Source organism: Nilaparvata lugens, chromosome 1 (genome assembly GCF_014356525.2).
Source record: "Nilaparvata lugens isolate BPH chromosome 1, ASM1435652v1, whole genome shotgun sequence".
Classification (NCBI taxonomy): domain Eukaryota; kingdom Metazoa; phylum Arthropoda; class Insecta; order Hemiptera; family Delphacidae; genus Nilaparvata; species Nilaparvata lugens.
In genome coordinates this window covers 3,853,490-3,871,300 of record NC_052504.1, presented here as the reverse complement: position 1 = coordinate 3,871,300, position 17,811 = coordinate 3,853,490, and the positions used below count along the sequence as shown (strand labels likewise).

The 17,811-nt window shown below is 36.4% G+C and overlaps 1 protein-coding gene across 1 annotated transcript; it reads left to right on the top strand.

The window, feature by feature from the left end:
- The first annotated feature begins 710 nt into the window (after nucleotides 1-710).
- LOC120352437 lies at nucleotides 711-16,854 on the top strand. Its single transcript, XM_039432916.1, has 5 exons — nucleotides 711-818; nucleotides 1,736-1,884; nucleotides 5,239-5,328; nucleotides 10,221-10,459; nucleotides 15,240-16,854. Exons 2-5 carry the CDS (start codon nucleotides 1,804-1,806, stop codon nucleotides 16,852-16,854), a joined length of 2,025 nt encoding a protein of 674 aa, XP_039288850.1. The 5' UTR covers nucleotides 711-818; nucleotides 1,736-1,803.
- Nucleotides 16,855-17,811: the final 957 nt, after the last annotated feature.

Genomic DNA, 17,811 nt, shown 5'->3' with positions numbered 1-17,811 from the left:
TGATTAAATCTCATTCTCTTTAGCATTTACTGCAAAATAGCTGAAATTTCAACAAATGTCATAAGAAAATAATGATGTCTTTTGGACACTGAGTCACCTTTAAGGTGCGTACAGACTTTCGCTCTGCTCCGCAACCGAACGTCACTCCAGCAGAGCGATTGATGATCGACGGGGGAGCAACAGTAGTTCGACCGGGGAACGCGAGATCTAACATCTTCCGTAACGTTCATGATGGGTGCGTGGGCGGCGCGACTGTGGTTCGATGGAGGAACGAGGGCGGTACGAGGGAGGAGCGTGCTCGGTGCGGGTTGGAAGAGCGTATATGTGTACGCAGCTTAAGGTTTATTATTGTTCTTGACTTGTTCACTTGTGGACATACCTATAGCTTTTTGGGTCATTCTTTATTAGGCTATATTATATCATATCATCTAAACAAAATATTGAGAAATCAGAGATCAGATATCTATTGCAAGCATTAATGTATTTAGTGACTGGACTATGAAGGAGACTTGAAAATTATTATTATTATGAAATAAAACAATCTTACTTTTAAGTTATAGTCCAAGTAATAGTCTATACTGTCTTTTCTCTGCCGCTCAACTGTATGTTGAATCTCCCGCTTGATAAAGTCGAGAATTAAGAGTCGACTAAGTGATCAAATCGATACATTAAAAGTCGATAGCCACTATCGACATGTTTTTAACCAACAAAATTTTTAACCTAAAAACTGGGGTTTTCTGAAAAGATTATTATTTCTATATTTTTCAATATTATTTGTGTTTATAGGCATAAAATAATTACTGAGAATAATATACATTGTGAGTAGTTTGTTTATAACTATTTATATATTGTAGAACATTGAATAATTTGTATTTTTAATCCTATTTATTATTTTTTATGTACAAGTTTCTGTTGGTTATTGTAAAAAAACAATTTTCAGTTATCATACGGCAGTAAAATTAGGAGATATTTTTAATTTGAAATTATTGAATAAATCAGTATCTGATTTATACTGTATGAAAGTACCTAGGTATTACTTCTAGAAACTTCAATTAGTAAGGTAAATTAATAAGTGAATTAAACTGATTAATCTTCCCTGAAGCATAATTAATTTGGGCGTAGGTATTTTAAATAAAGAACTTGAGTAATTGGTAATTTATTTCTCTGAAAACGTTCTATTTTCCATACAAATGAATTTTTAAATCCACAATTGCTTGTTAACTATGCTCCATCATAATCATCCCACATATCTAAAATTTACCTACCGCGCACTAAGAAAGTTTATGTGCTACAAAAATAATTCAGAACTAGACCATTCAACTATCTCGACTCCATCAAAGCCTAGACTATAATTACCACTTTTGTAAATAGGTTTAGGGTGTCCAGATTTCCAGTGCACTTTCCATCTCTACCTACTAGAAGGCAGTGACAAGGCATAGAACGGCAACGCTGTTGTCATATCTTTCTCCAAATTGTAATGTGCATAAATAAAGCAATCAATAGATCCACTGGCTTAACGTGAACCTTAGGCTAGGCACACACCAGTTAGTCACGACAAGTCACGTTTAGTCACAATACTTACTTCACATAGTTGCTTATCGGTGTTTGTTGCTTCATAAGCAACTATGTGAAGTATTGTGACTAGTCTTGTCTTGACTAACCGGTGTGTGCCTACCCTTACCATATTTTTATTAGCTTATTTCACCACTAATAACTTGATTTGCTTTGTTTCCAGGTGTTGCAAAATGAATAACTGTCAACATTGTTAAATTCCAATCTAAAAAGACCAAAAAGTCACTCAGAATGGACGAAAATGACGAGACAATAGAGTCTGACTCTGCTGATGGACTGCCAGACATTGTTCCAGAAAAGTCCAAACCACAGGTAAAGTTAATGAATTCACAGTTAGTGAATTTCTAATAATGTTAAAAAATTTAGTGCCGGTTAAATTTTAATCGTGATTAATTCCACGTGGACCAATCAGAGAAACCGTCTTATCAAAAAGGCCTTCTCTGATTAGTTCTCGTGAAATTAATCACGGTTAAAACTTAACCGGCTTTCGTGCAACCGGGCCTTTGTCTTACTACAGGTCCAACATTATTGCACAAGAAGTCGGATAGTGAATGGTCCGCTTCGTAATGTTTGAAAACCCATCTATAGTGAGGTCCACGCTATAATCATTAGAATTGGTTTTGTTATCTTTGTTTATCGTTCGACAAAACAGATAGCAATATCTCTTCCTAGCTCCCCAACGTTGTTTGATCTTTTTTCAACAATGTTGTAATATGATAGAACTGGAACCGTTTTGGGCTTAAGCCAGTAAGTACTTTTCTGGAAGTTTTGTTAAGTTGAATGATTAATTGAAGAAATATTTAATCTCATAAATTTCCTTGCAAAATAAAAAAAATATTGATCATTTTTAGCAAGAATGAACAGTTAATATTACATGAGATATACTGGTATCAGCTATCCTCTGGGCAGTGGCAAGGCAGAGAATCGGCAACGCTGTTCTCTTATCCACTGCCATTATAACGTGGACCTCGCTATAAAGAAGGACCGGTTTCCGAGCTCGGGATTTAGGTAAGTTCTAGACTTTAAACAGCTGAAGTTAGAAAATTGGCTTTTCGAAACAGGGCGTAGTTGTAGTCAAAGTCATGTTCAAATTAAATTCCAAAAACTAGAAAATTGAACAAAAAATAAAATAAAGAGAGAATAGTGTAAAGTTTCAGCTATTTTGAATTATTTAGGAATGTTTCATTTCGTCAAGGAAAAACGTATCCAATTTATTATAGAAATGAGAAAATAAATATTTATTTTGCTGCAACTATTTACTGTGACTACGCCCCGTTTTGGAAAGCCAGTTTTCTGACTTAAGCTGTTCAAAGTCTAGAACTTACCTAAATCCCGAGCTCGGAAACCGGCCCTTAAGGCTGTTGGGTACACTTTTTTTAATTGGATAATATTTTTCAATAAAATTGTTAAGATAATTATAAGAGTGAGAAAAAGTGGCAACTGAAATTTTTAAGTGGTCTAATAAGCGAGTTATGGGTTGTTCAAGTGTTGAACTCCGTTTTCAATATCATTGAGATCGTTAAATCGTTAAGATCATTATAAGAGTGAGAAAAAGTGGCACCTGAAATTTTTAAGTGGCTCCAATAAGCGAGTTATGGGTTGTTGAAGTGTTGAACTCCGTTTTCTTTCCAGATCATAAACGGTTTCGAATTTTCCATTGGAGTTTTTTCTTAATACATTCAGTATATTATTGGCTTTGTTCTTATATGCGTTTTTTCGCGATTTATGCCAAAAAACAAGTTATCAAATTAACAAAAAATGTTACTTTTTTGTTTATAAACGATATGGGGAATAAAATGTTTCAGTTTGGAAAGATAGATTTTTTGAATTTTCAAGAGAAGTTCTGTTAATATAGTCGAAACCGTTTATGATCTGGAAAGAAAACGGAGTTCAACACTCCAACAACCCATAACTCGCTTATTAGACCAGTTAAAAATTTCAGTTGCCACTTTTTCTAACTCTTATAATGATCTGAACAATTATATTGAAAAGTATTATCCAACCGTTCATGATCTGGAAAGAAAACGGAGTTCAACACTTCAACAACCCATAACTCGCTTATTAGACCAGTTAAAAATTTCAGTTGCCACTTTTCTCACTCTTATAATGATCTGAACAATTATATTGAAAAGTATTATCCAATTTAAATAAAAAAAGTGTACCGGAAAGCCTTAAAGTCATTCCCCTTCCTTCCCATTATGTTATCATTCTCTGTTGAAGCTGGGACACTTCGTTTAAAAGTGAATATTTATTCCAATACATTATTATTATTATTATTATTATTATTATTATTATTATTAGCATATGGCTTTCAATGGTGGGGAGACCTAAGGGTTCCACCTCGCCGTATATAGTCCAAAGTTCCCTAATGGGTAACCGTCCACTGGAACCGTATTCAACCGATCCGTTCGGCCGTTGGATCGGACGAATCTGCTGCCGTTAATTCGGCCGTATATGGTCGTTCATTGGAACCGTTTACGTCAGTCTAGTTCAGTAGTTGGCTGAACTATTGAATGAATATTGAATTAATTACTATCATAGCCACCAACATTTTTCATAAATAATGACTATATTGAGATTTTGAAAATTGAATAAACAAATATCCACTAATTTAGTTATTCATTACAATAATCTTATCTTCCGATCCTATTTGTTAAGCAATCTTTGTCCGCAGATGCCTTTGAACACCACGACGATAATATCTTTTAGGTGCGTACAGACTTTGGCTCTGCTCCGCAATCGAACGTCACTCGAGCAGATCGATTGATGATCGACCGGGGAGCAAGAGTGGAACGCGAGAAGAGCTAGCATCTCCCGTAACGTTCATGATCGGAACGATTGTGGAGCGTGCGTGGAGCGAGTGCGGAGCGTGTTGAGCCAAACTTATCAACTTTTCATTACCCATAGTTACAACTTTATAAAACAGAACAACTTCAAAAAACAAAAACAAACAAGACTGTGGAACAATTTTCGGTTAAGAACACTTTGTTGTCTCAGCTCGACTAGATAGTTCGGCCGGATAGAGCCGGAAAATCCCATTCAATTCGGACCGAAAAATTGATCGGCCGGAGACCGATGAACCTGTTGCAATGGACGAGCATCTATTCCTTTCTTTGTTTGGGGATCGTTTGGACGAGTTCGGTAGTTTTCGGCCGATGCTAGTTCGGACGTAAACGGTTCTAGTGAACGGCCCACCTAAGGTTATAGTGAGCACAATACTTTAAATTTACACATTTCACTTTATGTATTCTCAGATACATTCACTTCTCTGGTTGGAAAATTTGAAATTTATTTGACTCCTTAGGAATCAGACTGATGACGCTCCTTCTTGGGAAATGGAAATTTCAATTTTTGCAATCATTGTATCCATTTAATATTTCCTATTTTATTGATAATAATGTGAAATATTTCTTCTATGTTTGGTTTTGAAGCATCTAAATTTAAAAATCTACTTTGTGAAAATAATTAAGGGCAGAAAATTTTGTGAAGTGAACAACTAAAAGACTTAACCTATGACTATGTGTAACCTTATCTAAATTTGGGAAAGGAATAGCACAAGGTTACCTTATTTTTCCTCTCCCTATAATTTAAATGATGTACTTATTGTATGAATCTATAAAGAATATTATTTATAGAAAAATTAATTCATTTATTCCTCTATTTCAGATGGACGCTGAAATCATAATATGCCATCTGTGCAATAAACCGTACGGTAATGTCAGTCTGTTTCATGCACACCTGAAGAATGTGCACAAGGTAAGTGATAGTATATTTCGCACCTAGGGCCGAAAATGAGACTTTTCCGGCTCGAAATCGGTTTTCAAGTCCGAGACCGTAGGCCGAAAATATTGAGAGCCGGAAACACATTTTTGCCCGTGGTGCGAACGCTATTTTTCGCTACACAGGAAAATAAAACAATACATAAATATATACTAGTAGTACTGTGAACAGTAGACCTCACGCAGTATTCTCATCCACAAGTACCTGATTGAAACTATAGACCTTATGGGAATACAGCAATAGACTGGCTTCTCCACACATCTGTGTAATCACTTGTCAGCTGATTTATGATGAATAATTCTATAGTCTGATTTTTACTCTAATATTGGCGTATGAAGGAGGCTCCTTTTTCCTTTTATATTATCCTTGAAATGCAAAATTTCCAAAAACCTTGTATATACGTCGACGCGCAATTAAAAAAGGAACATACCTGTCAAATTTCATAAAAATCTATTACTGCGTTTCGCCGTAAATGCGCAACATTTAAACATTAAGAGAAATGCCAAACCGTCGACTTGAATCTTAGACCTCATTTCGCTCGGTCAATGAGAATAATTGTTTATTAGGCATTTTCGAAAGCAAAACTGGAAGGTCATAGCTCTAGCAAATCTAAGGTAATTTGAATATCAGGAAATTGTCCTAGTATTTTTATTTTTTATTCTGATTTGTCTAAATAACCTAAAAGATTAAGTTCAATTATGTTTTAATGTGGGAGGATGAGTTTATCCTTTTTTATTCTTTCAAATGACAATAAGATGATGATATTATTATACAGGGTACGGCAGTCAATCCCGCATTTTTGAAATAGGTGTAAAAAATAAACGGACGTAGATATCAAAATTATATTCATAAAATATTTTCTACATTAAAAAATTAAGAAACATTTAAGAAACATTGAAAATAATTACTGTTTGAAAATAACATCAGCAAGATGGCGGCCTTCCCGAGTACGGCATTAGCGCAGGCGATTTGCGAAGCTGTTCATAACATCACGAAGCATAGGCTGAGGAATTCTTAGGCTGAGAACTTTAGGTATTGGAGTGACCAGAACCCGCAACAATTACATCAAAAACCTCTCCATTCATCTAAGGTAACAGTTTGGTGCGCAATGTCCTCGTCGGGTATCATAGGCCCTTATTTTTTTGAAAACGAAAGAGAGCGATCTGTTACTGTGAATGCTGAGCGCTATTCAACAATGTTAAGGACATTTTTCATTCCTCAGCTTCGGCAACATGAAGTGAATGAAGAAATAATTGTTTCAACAAGATGGAGCAACAAGTCACACAGCCCGCGTGAGCATGAATGTTCTTAACTGAGTTTTTCCAAACCGAGTGATTCCCCGCAATGGCCCGGTTCCGTGGCCGCCCCGTTCACCAGACCTCACTGCGTGTGATTTTTTCTTGTAGGGTTACCTAAAAAGTAAAGTATACGAAGAAAGACCTCATACTGTTGGTGAACTGAAGGCAAGAATCCGGCTAGAAATTGAGAGAATTCCTCAGCCTATGCTTCGTGATGTTATGAACAGCTTCGCAAATCGCCTGTGCGAATGCCGTACTCGGGAAGGCCGCCATCTTGCTGATGTTATTTTCAAACAGTGATTATTTTGAATGTTTCTAAATGCTTTTTAATGTAGAAAAATATTTTATGAATATAATTTTGATATCTACGTACGTTTATTTTTACACCTATTTCAAAAATGCGGGATTGACTGCCGCACCCTGTAAATGTTTTGATTCTGGTGAATTACAGCATTTAATTTGGATTTTCGTTTAATAATAATATTTAATTCTTCAGCATTTGAATCATTGCAATTTCTCAGTCATTCCCATTTGTAGACATTTCATTTCATTTCTTCAGTGTCAAAATCTGAAACTTGAGAATTGTCCTGAATTTATTCATCTTCATTTTCATATTGTGATAAATTTATTCATATTAATAAAATAGAATTATAGTACCCTTTAAAAATAAATAAAATATTGTAATAATAAATATTATTCTTAGTTCTGTAAATAAATAATACTAGTAGTCTGTGAACAGTAGACCTCACAAAGTTTTCTCATCCACAAGTATCTGATGTCACCTGTTCTAATTGATTCAGTTGAATCACAATTTACTCTTTAAAACTGTTTTTTGTTTTTTCCTAGATTAAAAATAGATAGAGCTGGAGAGGAAAACAGAGGCACAAGAATTGAGGGGAGAGCATGGAAGAATATTGAAGGAAGAGGTGAGGAAGGCATTGGGTGAAATGAGGAAATAAGAAAAAGAGAATTCTTTGTAGCCAACTGGACAAGACACTAAGGAAAAGGCTAATAAAGTACTATGTTTGGAGTGTGGCACTGTATGGTGCAGAAACTTGGACGCTGAGAAAGGAGAATAAGAGGAGGCTTGAGGCATTGGAAATGTGGATATGGAGAAGGATGGAGGGACCAGTTGGAGGGATAAAGTTACAAACGAGGAGGTGTTGAGGAGGGTTGGGGAAAGAAGGAGTCTGCTGGATGAAGGGAAGAAAGAGGAGATGGCTGGGACATTGGATGAGACGGCAATGCTTGTTGGTGGATGCCATGGAGGGGACCATTCAGGGAAGAAGAGGAAGAGGGATAGAAGATACAAAATGTTGGAAGACATCAAGGAGGGGATGAGCTACTATGCAACGAAGCGACTGGCAGAGAATAGAAGAGAGTGGAGGGCTGCTGCCATATAGAAGGACCTGCTTACGAGCAGAAAACTACAGACAGACAGATTAAAAACTCCACTTATGTAATAAACTCAGTTCACGTTTGAATTTGGATCCCATATTTATTTATTTGCCAAAAGAAAAGATGAATTAACATATGATAATTTATCCAGTTTCATGAATCTTTCCATCTGATAAAATATTCCTTAACTATTTTAAAATTAATTTTCTCAATCAAGAATATTATAATTTCTTCGGCATTATTCAGTTCATTTAATAATTTTTTATTTTATTCTCAATCACCTATAAAATTTGTTTTTCAAATGTAAGAATGAATATTGATACTAATGGGCACGCATGACAAATATTGAAACTAAATGAAAAAGACTGAGAAATTGTCAAAAACCACTGATTTATTGGTAATTAGAAAGACCGGTTTCGGTTATTACACCTTGTCAATCTCTGATAACTTTTATCAGATAAACAGTTTATCAGAGTTGACAATGGTGTAATAACCGAAACGGCCTTTCTAATTATCAATAAATCAGTGGTTTTTGACAATTTCTCAGTCTTTTTCATTTAATATGAATAATTACCACAATATCAAATTCTCAACTACACAAAAAGTAAAATATTGAAACCCTACCTTATAGAAATAGACACGCCCAGACATCTGTGAAATGCATGCAATGAATAATATACTTGTCAGCTGATTGATTATGGATAATTCTATAGTCTGATTGATCCTATCTTCAAAGTAGATGATATATAATTATAGTGATATCAGAGTATAGAGGAATTCCTTTTCTTTTCATATTATCCTTAAAATGCAAAATTTCAAAAAAAACCTTGTGTATACATCGACGCGCAGTTGAAAAAGGAATATTCCTGCCAAATCTCAATGAATTCTATCAACGCGTTTGGGCGTAAAAGCAAATCAAGTTGAAACATAGACCTTACCGTTCGGTCAATTACTAGTAGTTCTGCGAACAATAGACCTCGCTCATTAATAGCCTACAACTTTCAAACTAATGAGAAGGGCCATTAAGAAAGTATAGTATATTGTGAAGATTTATCCATGAAATCTATTATTTCTCCTTTGAAAGTGCTAAAGACATTGTTTCCAGGGACACCGGACTTATAAATGTCTCTCAAGGAGGTACCTTCATATCGTCCCCATATTTACAATATTACAAATTTTCTAACAATTAATTATAAGAAATCGGTCAACTGATAGAAAAATGGAATATGCAGTAGGCAATTTAGACCATGAATCGTCTCACAGACGTTAGTGAGACGGAAATGATTCTAAATAACATGGGTATGTTAGTGACAATGACAGGAGGTTGCTAATAATGTTTTTCATGAAAAATGGATCCAATGTTATGGCGGCTTGTTATGCCTATGCAGAATGTTTATGCTCACAAGTCGGTTTCCGATCTTATACTAAAGCGAAAATAAGAGCTAACTAACTAAGCTGTGATGTCTCCGGTCGGTTCGGTAGGTATAGAAACTATTCATCTATGAAACAGGGAAATATCGTGTTGAAAAGGGAAGAAATGGTACAATCAAGTGAGAAGTTTTCTTCAATTAATAAATACAGTATGATTTGGAGCGGCTCAGACGTTTCAAGGTTCACCGCTGACAACTCTTGTCCTCTATCGATAGCATTCCATTCATTCAATACAGCACATATTAGAGCGGCACAATTATAATTTATATTAAAACCGGAGGTCTTATCAAAAATCGTTACACATACGTTTCTGCGCCTTGTTTCAAAGAACTTGCATAACAAATTTCATCCAAATCGGACAATAACTGCGGTACAAACAAACAGACAAAAGCCGATCGAGTCGAAACTAAGACCTCAGCTTCGGTTCGGTCAAATATTGTCATAATTTATTCATATTAATATTGTCCAGAATTTATCCATTTTCATATTGTAGGCTAATATACTCATATTTATAAAATTGTCCTGAATATATTCATATTTATATTCATATTCATATTTATATAACAAACAGACAAAAGCCGATCGAGTCGAAACTAAGACCTCAGCTTCGCTTCGGTCAAATATTGTCATAAATTTATTCATATTAATATTGTCCAGAATTTATCCATTTTCATATTGTAATATACTCATATTTATAAAATTGTCCTGAATTTATTCAAATTTATATTTTTAATTCGTTAGGTGAATGCTAGAGGCGAACGCGTAGCCAGCTATCCCTGCAAGGAATGTTCGTGGATATTCAAGACATTGTCGAGTTTGCGGCGACATACCGCCAACAAGCACCCGAAGCAGGACCAACCACGGTTCAACTGCGGTCACTGTACGTACAACACCACTGTGCTCTACTACCTCAAACGACACATATTGAAGCATGAAAACGACGAAGCAAAACTGTTCCCGTGTGCCTACTGCGAGGCTAGGTGAGGCTTCATCATAGACAAAATATAGCATAAGAAAAATAGAATAGGATAAGCTTTCTTGTACCCGCTTCTGAGATCTTCAGAAGCATCACCTTCGTCTCAATATACAACAAATGTCACACATAAATATACAAAATATCGGGGCACCGAGCTTCGCTCGTTATTTTTACTTTCCTTGCCCTATTACCATAGGTAAGGAGATTATTGCCATAGAGAAACAATAGCGTAAGTAGATATAAGAAAATAAAAATCTCAGTACCCTTTTTTTTTAAATATTTTATCACAACATGTTTCGGTCATTTATGTCATTTTCAAGTGATATGAAAATCACTACGTAAATTAAGGTACACCAATTTCTTAATTTCTATAAGTTTCAAGGTTCCCTGAGTCCAAAAAACTGGTTTTTGGGTATTGGTCTGTGGGATTTTTAATAGGGGGGCAAATAATAATTATTGAATAATCACATTTCTCGAATTTAAAGCTTATTTTCAATTTAGGTGAAATGTTACTGAACATTATTGTAGAATTTCATGCTCAATCTACTCCACTTGATTTTTTTGTTTAAATGTATCTGAAGCCTGATAATTGGGAATCTATCTGCATTGATGGGGCGGAGCTCCTGAACTTTTACAAATATGGGACTTGTGGCAGTTGATGGAGCTTATCGATGACTATTTAGTATGAATTTGATCAAAATCGTTGGAGTCGTTTCCGAGAAAATCACGAAAAGCCTGTTTTTGACAACATTTTCGCCATTTTAGCCGCCATCTTGAATTGCATTTGATCGAAATTGTTCGTGTCGGATCCTTATAGTGAAAGGACCTTAAGTTCCAATTTCAAGTCATTCCGTTAATTGGGAGATGAGATATCGTGTACCAGACGCACATCCACTCACCACACACAACACACAACACACACACACACACACACACCCCACACACACACCCACACCCACCACACACCCACCCCCCCACCCACCACCCACCCACACCACCCCCCCCCACCCCCCCCACCCCCACACCACACCACACACAACCCACACACACACACACCCCCACACACACCCCCACACACCCCCAACCCACACACACCCCCACACACCCCACACACACACACCCACCCACCCACACCACACCCCACCACACACACCCCCACCCACAACACACCCCACACCCCACACCCACCCCCACCACACACCACCACCACACACAACACCCCCACACACACACACACACCACCACACAACCCACCCCAACACACACCACACACACACACAAACCCAACACACACACCACCACACACACACACACACACACACCACACACACACCCCCACACACACACCACACACACACCACACACCATTCAGACCAATACCCAAAAACCAGTTTTTGGACTCAGGGGACTTGAAAGTATAGAAATTTAGAAATGGGTACCTTTAATTTTTTCGAAAGCAATACTTTCCTTACCTAATAGACAGGAAAGTATTGCTTTCCGAAAAACAATTAAGGTAGGCCTACCCAAATTTCAAAATTTCTATACGTTTCAAGGTCCCTTGAGTCCAAAAAAGTGGTATTTGGGCATTTGTGTGTGTGTGTGTGTGTTTTACTGTTATCTCAAGCCGATTACTGTCGATTATTGTCGATTTTTACTGTTTTGACCGGGTAAGAGCGTATGAACGGCACAATATGAGAGACTACCAGCGTCATAAAGATTCACAGGAAAGAACTACGTGGACTATGAGCTTGAGATAACAGTAAAAGTTGCGACATAAACGCCCTATACCATGGGATATCTACTTATGCTATTGTTTCTCTATGGTATTGCTTTCCGAAAAAAATTAAGGTACACCAATTTCTTAATTTCTATACGTTTCAAGGTTCCCTGAGTCCAAAAAAGTGGTTTTTGGGTATTGGTGTGTGTGTGTGTGTGTGTGTGTGTGTGTGTGTGTGTGTGTGTGTTGTGTGTGTGTACACGATATCTCATCTCCCAGTTAACGGAAAGACTTGAAATTTGAAACTTAAGGCCCTTACAATATAAGGATCCGACACGAACAATTTCGATCAAATGCAATTCAAGATGGCGGCTAAAATAGAGAAAATGTTGCCAAAAACAGGGGTTTTCGCGATTTTCTCGGAAACGGCTCCAACGATTTTGATTAAATTCATACCTAGAATATTCATGATAAGCTCTATCAACTGCCACAAGTCCCATATCTGTAAAAATTTCAGGAGCTCCGCCCCAGCAAAGTTTGATTTTGGATTCTCAATATCAGTTTTCGGATATAATTTGAACTAAAAAATTTAAGTGGAAAAGATTCAGCATGAAAATCTCTACAATTTATATTCAGTAACATTCTCACCTAAAATTGAAAATAAGCTCGAAATGCGAGAAAATAAGATTATTCAATTGCAAACTGTTGGCAACTGTTGATTCTATTAACCCTTCCACTACCAAGCGGGGTAATGGACTACCCCAACCCACATTTTCCCCATTTTTTTGTAGATAATGTTGTTGTATTTCATTGAAACCTTGAGTACTTGTTAAAAACATATCACTTTAGTTGTTTTTTCTCATAAAATCATTTCATTCCTCTTATTTTTCAATTATTAGCAGATTTATCCTTGGGGTAACTCTATTACCCCGCTTGGTATTCCATGTCATGCAATTTTTTGGTATATTCCATCCATTATCGGAATGCATAAGATATAAATTTAATGTCCAATTATCATTTTTTCGCCAAACCTGATTCATAATGATCACTTGAAATCTAAATTTGAAAAATTGCTTCTCTATAGCCATAATTAATTATTTGACAACATTTCCCCTACATCTATTTGATAGAATGCTCAATTTTTTTGTCCTGTCAGTTTTGATTGAAAACATATTTTTCAACAAAAGAAATTTATTTTAATTATATTAAAAGCTTTTGTAATGCATTTCATAGATGAATTAATGGAAAAAAATATAGAATAAAGATATAAAACAGAAATCTTGTTGGGGGACCCAGTTACCCAGTTGGTATTCCGTGTATGTGAAGAAGGTTAGTAGTCCAAGGGTTAAATCATTCACTATGAAGAGATAGCAGACTTCGTGTGTCTGCAGCGCTATTGTCCTGTCACCAGCTGTCTCAGATCTTAGAATAGTAGATTTGTTATGCGCGGGAACACTAGCGTCAGTTGATCAATTTTCATAACGGCAAGGGAAGTTGTGTGAGTGCGCCACACCAGATTTTTATTCATTGATAAACAGAACACAATTCTCCAAAATGGTCCTGTTTATATTTCACAGCTGCGATTGAATTTCAGGGATGCGATATTTTGATTTTTCACATACTCACTTTTTTACTATCTACAGCTGTTTCAGCCAAGGATGAATTATCCTTTTAATGCCGTTCAGCGAGTTTTCTCAAGGATGAGACCTAGTGCAATCGAATCTTTATATCATAAACCTACTATGTTCCAAATTTCGTGAAAATCGTTAGAGCCGTTTTCGAGATCCGTTAAACATTTAAATAACCAGATATATAAATACAGAAATTGCTCGCTTAATATAATATGATACCGAGCTTTGCTCTGGAGTTTTACACTATATAAATAGAAAATTTGTAACGAAAGATTGAATTAATAGTTTATATTTATTCATTCATTTTCTCAGTCGTACAATTATTTTTACAGTTATATGAGGAGGCACAACAGGCTTATGCCCAAAACTGTCCCTTTTCAAATTATACTACAGTCCAAATCAAAATCTAGGTTAAGCTACTATCACTCATAAAAATAACAAATTATTCAGCTCATCATACTTTTCTAACCGATGGAAAAGAAAGTAAACAGAGTATCTGAACGTAAACAGACATGCCTGAATACGAGGTTGTTTACAAAATAATGGACTCCATTATTATTTATTTGGAAGAAGAGAAATACATGATTACATAAATTCAATAACATTTCAAATATCTTACGAAGCATTCAATACAACTTCAATCACTTGTTGGTTTTCCATTTTAATTGATTATACAATTAAATAGGTTAGGTTCTAGTTTTGTTTACAAATATATTAAGCAGCAGACGAAACATCTGTCAGTCATGACTCATGACATGGCTTACTTTAGCCATAGAGAAACGATAGCATAAGTAGATATCCCATGGTATAGGGCGTTTATGTCGCAACTTTTACTTTTATCCCAAGCCGATAGTTCACGTAGTTCTTTCCTATGCAGCTGTGTGACCCTGGTAGTCTCTCAAAATGTGCCGTTCATACACTATCACCCCAACAAAACAGTAAAAATTGACAATAATCGACAGTAATCGGCTTGAGATAACAGTAGAAGTTGCGACATAAATTCCCTATACCATGGGATATCTACTTACGCTATTGTTTCTCTATGCTTTAGCTTACGCTATCTATAGTAGGCTATGCTCATGAGCAACCGTTCAGCCACAGAATGTATACAGAATGGAAGGTATCAATCTAACCAAGACTTGAGTGCACCAAGACGACGGCATCATCTTGATAGAAATCAAAATTACTGCTATATGTATATAGTATGTGTTTGTCAAGTTCCGTTCAATCTAATAGAATCTATAAGGATTAAGTTATTAACATTTTGTTGATAACAGGTGTAAACGCAGATTTAGACCTTACTTCGCTCGGTCATTAATAGATAGATTCTATCATTTCTAATAGTTTCTTTTGGGAATAATGAACTTCATTGAAATGAACTGATGAATTCTGATGATAATTCAATTAACTTCTAATGTAATTAATTTTAATTGCAGGTATGACAATGTAGAGTCCTTGAACAGACACATCAAATCCAAAAGACATGAACGGCGAAAAAATATCAACTACAAGAAGAAGTGCCCCAAGTGCGATTTCGTCTCCACCAAAAAGCTGACCGACGAGATCCATGACCACTTCAGGAAAGTGCATCACATACCGATCACCTGGCAATCCTTCACTTTCAGCTGTGAGGATGACTTCCTCGACTGGAAACAGAATCTAGAGATGTCCACTTCGATGCAGTACCGCACTAACTACAATACAGCCATGTATTATGTGTGCAATCTATCCCACAACTATGTAAAAAATCGACAAAACGGCAACAAATTCTCGGGAGGGTATTGTCCCTCGGCGATCGGTGTTCGGGTGAAAGAGAACGGGCAGTATTGTGTCAGTTATATGCCCTGTCATGTGGGACATTATGAGGTTTACGAGTGTGTGACGTCATCGATAGATTGTCGAAAATCTGACGACTGTCGATCGAATGATGACCAGTTGGATCGTGGAAAACTGAACGACTTTCGATCGACCGATGGGTTAGATCGTGGAAAACTGGACGACTGTCGATCGACCGATGGGTTAGATCGTGGAAAACTGGACGACTGTCGATCGAATGATGAGTTAGATCGTGGAAAACTGGACGACTTTCGATCGACCGACGAGTTGGATCGTAGAATGTCTGACGATTGTGATGTTGCTGAAGCTGTTAGACATATACAAACAAACGACGAAGCAGATAGACATCTACTTACAGGCGAGAATGATTCAAATTATAGCAGAGAAACCGGGGGAAATAGCGACAGTGAAATGGAAGATGATGAGGATTCGGTGCTAGTGGTGGGGGCTGATAGTGCACTGATAAACAGTATTATAGGTGTGAACAGTAGTGACGATATAGCGGGAAAATCTAAGGGAAGCTACAACGATTGGGTGGAGAAAATGAGATGTGATAGTGATCTACTAAATATTAGAAGAACGTTGAATCAAAAGGAACCGGAGGTTAATGTTGCAAAGATGAGATCTGATGTGGGAAATATTATAAATGCTGAAAATTTTGATAGTAAAACAGGGGAGCCTGATGAGACTGATACAAACTTAAGAAGTGATAATGATGTGGGGAATACTGGAAAAAATGTAATTATTGATGGAACCGAGAACTCCGTGAGCAATTATAGATATTGGATGGAAAAACTACGATCTGACCCAGATATGCAAAGCATTAGGAATACGTTGATTATTAGAGTAGATGAGCCTAAGGGAAATGATCAAAATCTGGAAGGAGACGTTGTGCGAAATGATGAAACTGTGAGAGTTGATAGAAAGGAATCTAACAAAGGTTGGGTTAGAAAACTGAAAAATGATGCAAACACAAGTCTGTTTTATTTTAAACCTTTAAAAGTGGTTAGTCGTCAGTTTCCAAAATTGAAAATGGACGATTGTGTGTTGATTTACATGAGTGGAACACAAAAATCGATTTTGGAAGCCTGTGGGAGAAATGTTATTTGTGTAGATAAGGGATGTCTGGTGAACGATGAGAAAAATTTAAAACTTTTCGTAATTTCAGTGATTGATAGTTGTAGACGAGTGTTCGGTCGCGTTTATGTTCACTAATAGTTGTGATTTTAGTTTGGTTATGAGTATTTTCTTCCGTAAAGTGGAGGAGCACTGTGGCTGTTTGACACCCCGATTATTTATGTCGGATATTGAAGGAAGTGTCTACTCCACATGGTGTGAGATCATGGGAACTCCAAAGATGCAGATTTTCCCCACAGCTAATGTCTCAGAAGCTTGGGAAAATAATTTGAGCAAGATAAACGTTCTCGAGAAGAGAGAGTACATGTCTGGTGCATTGAAAAGTCTGCTATATGAAACTGATAAAGAAACCTTTCATAAGTTGTTGGAAGAGATTCTGGGGTATCTGGTAAATGATGTCTCTTGTCTGGGATATTTAGAATATTTTCAAGATAATTTCGTCGAAAATATGTGCTACAAAAATTGGGCTCACTGTTACATCGACAATTTTTGTTTTGATGAACCGTTGGAAAGGTTTCAACAGAATTTTTTGCAAGCGTGTTGTGGTGAAGTCAAGCCACTAAAGAGTTTCCACGAAATCTTCAGTGTATTCTTCAATTTTTCTCAGAGAAAAATTTCGGAATGGTATGTTGAAATTGAGAAGCGTAACTCAATCAGACAAAGACACAAGAAAAGTTTGTTAATACCTTCAGCAATTTTGGTGAAAATCGGAGGTGATAATTGGGAAATTATGTCAGAAACTGGGAAAACGTTCTACTCTGTGAAGAAAGCTGATAACTGTAATGTAAAATGTAAGTCGCTGTGCACTCGTTGTAAGAGCTGTTTACATGAGTTTGTATGCACATGTGCGGATTATGTAAGCGGCAAGAACATGTGCATACATGTTCATTTGGTTGCTAGAAGTTTGCTTGGTTCAAAACGAGATACTGTCAGGGAAGATACATTTTTCGATACTCAGGCAACTAGAGATAGAAGAGTTGTATCACAAGATAAGAAACGAAGTAAATCTGATAGTAGTAGATATAAATCTAGAAA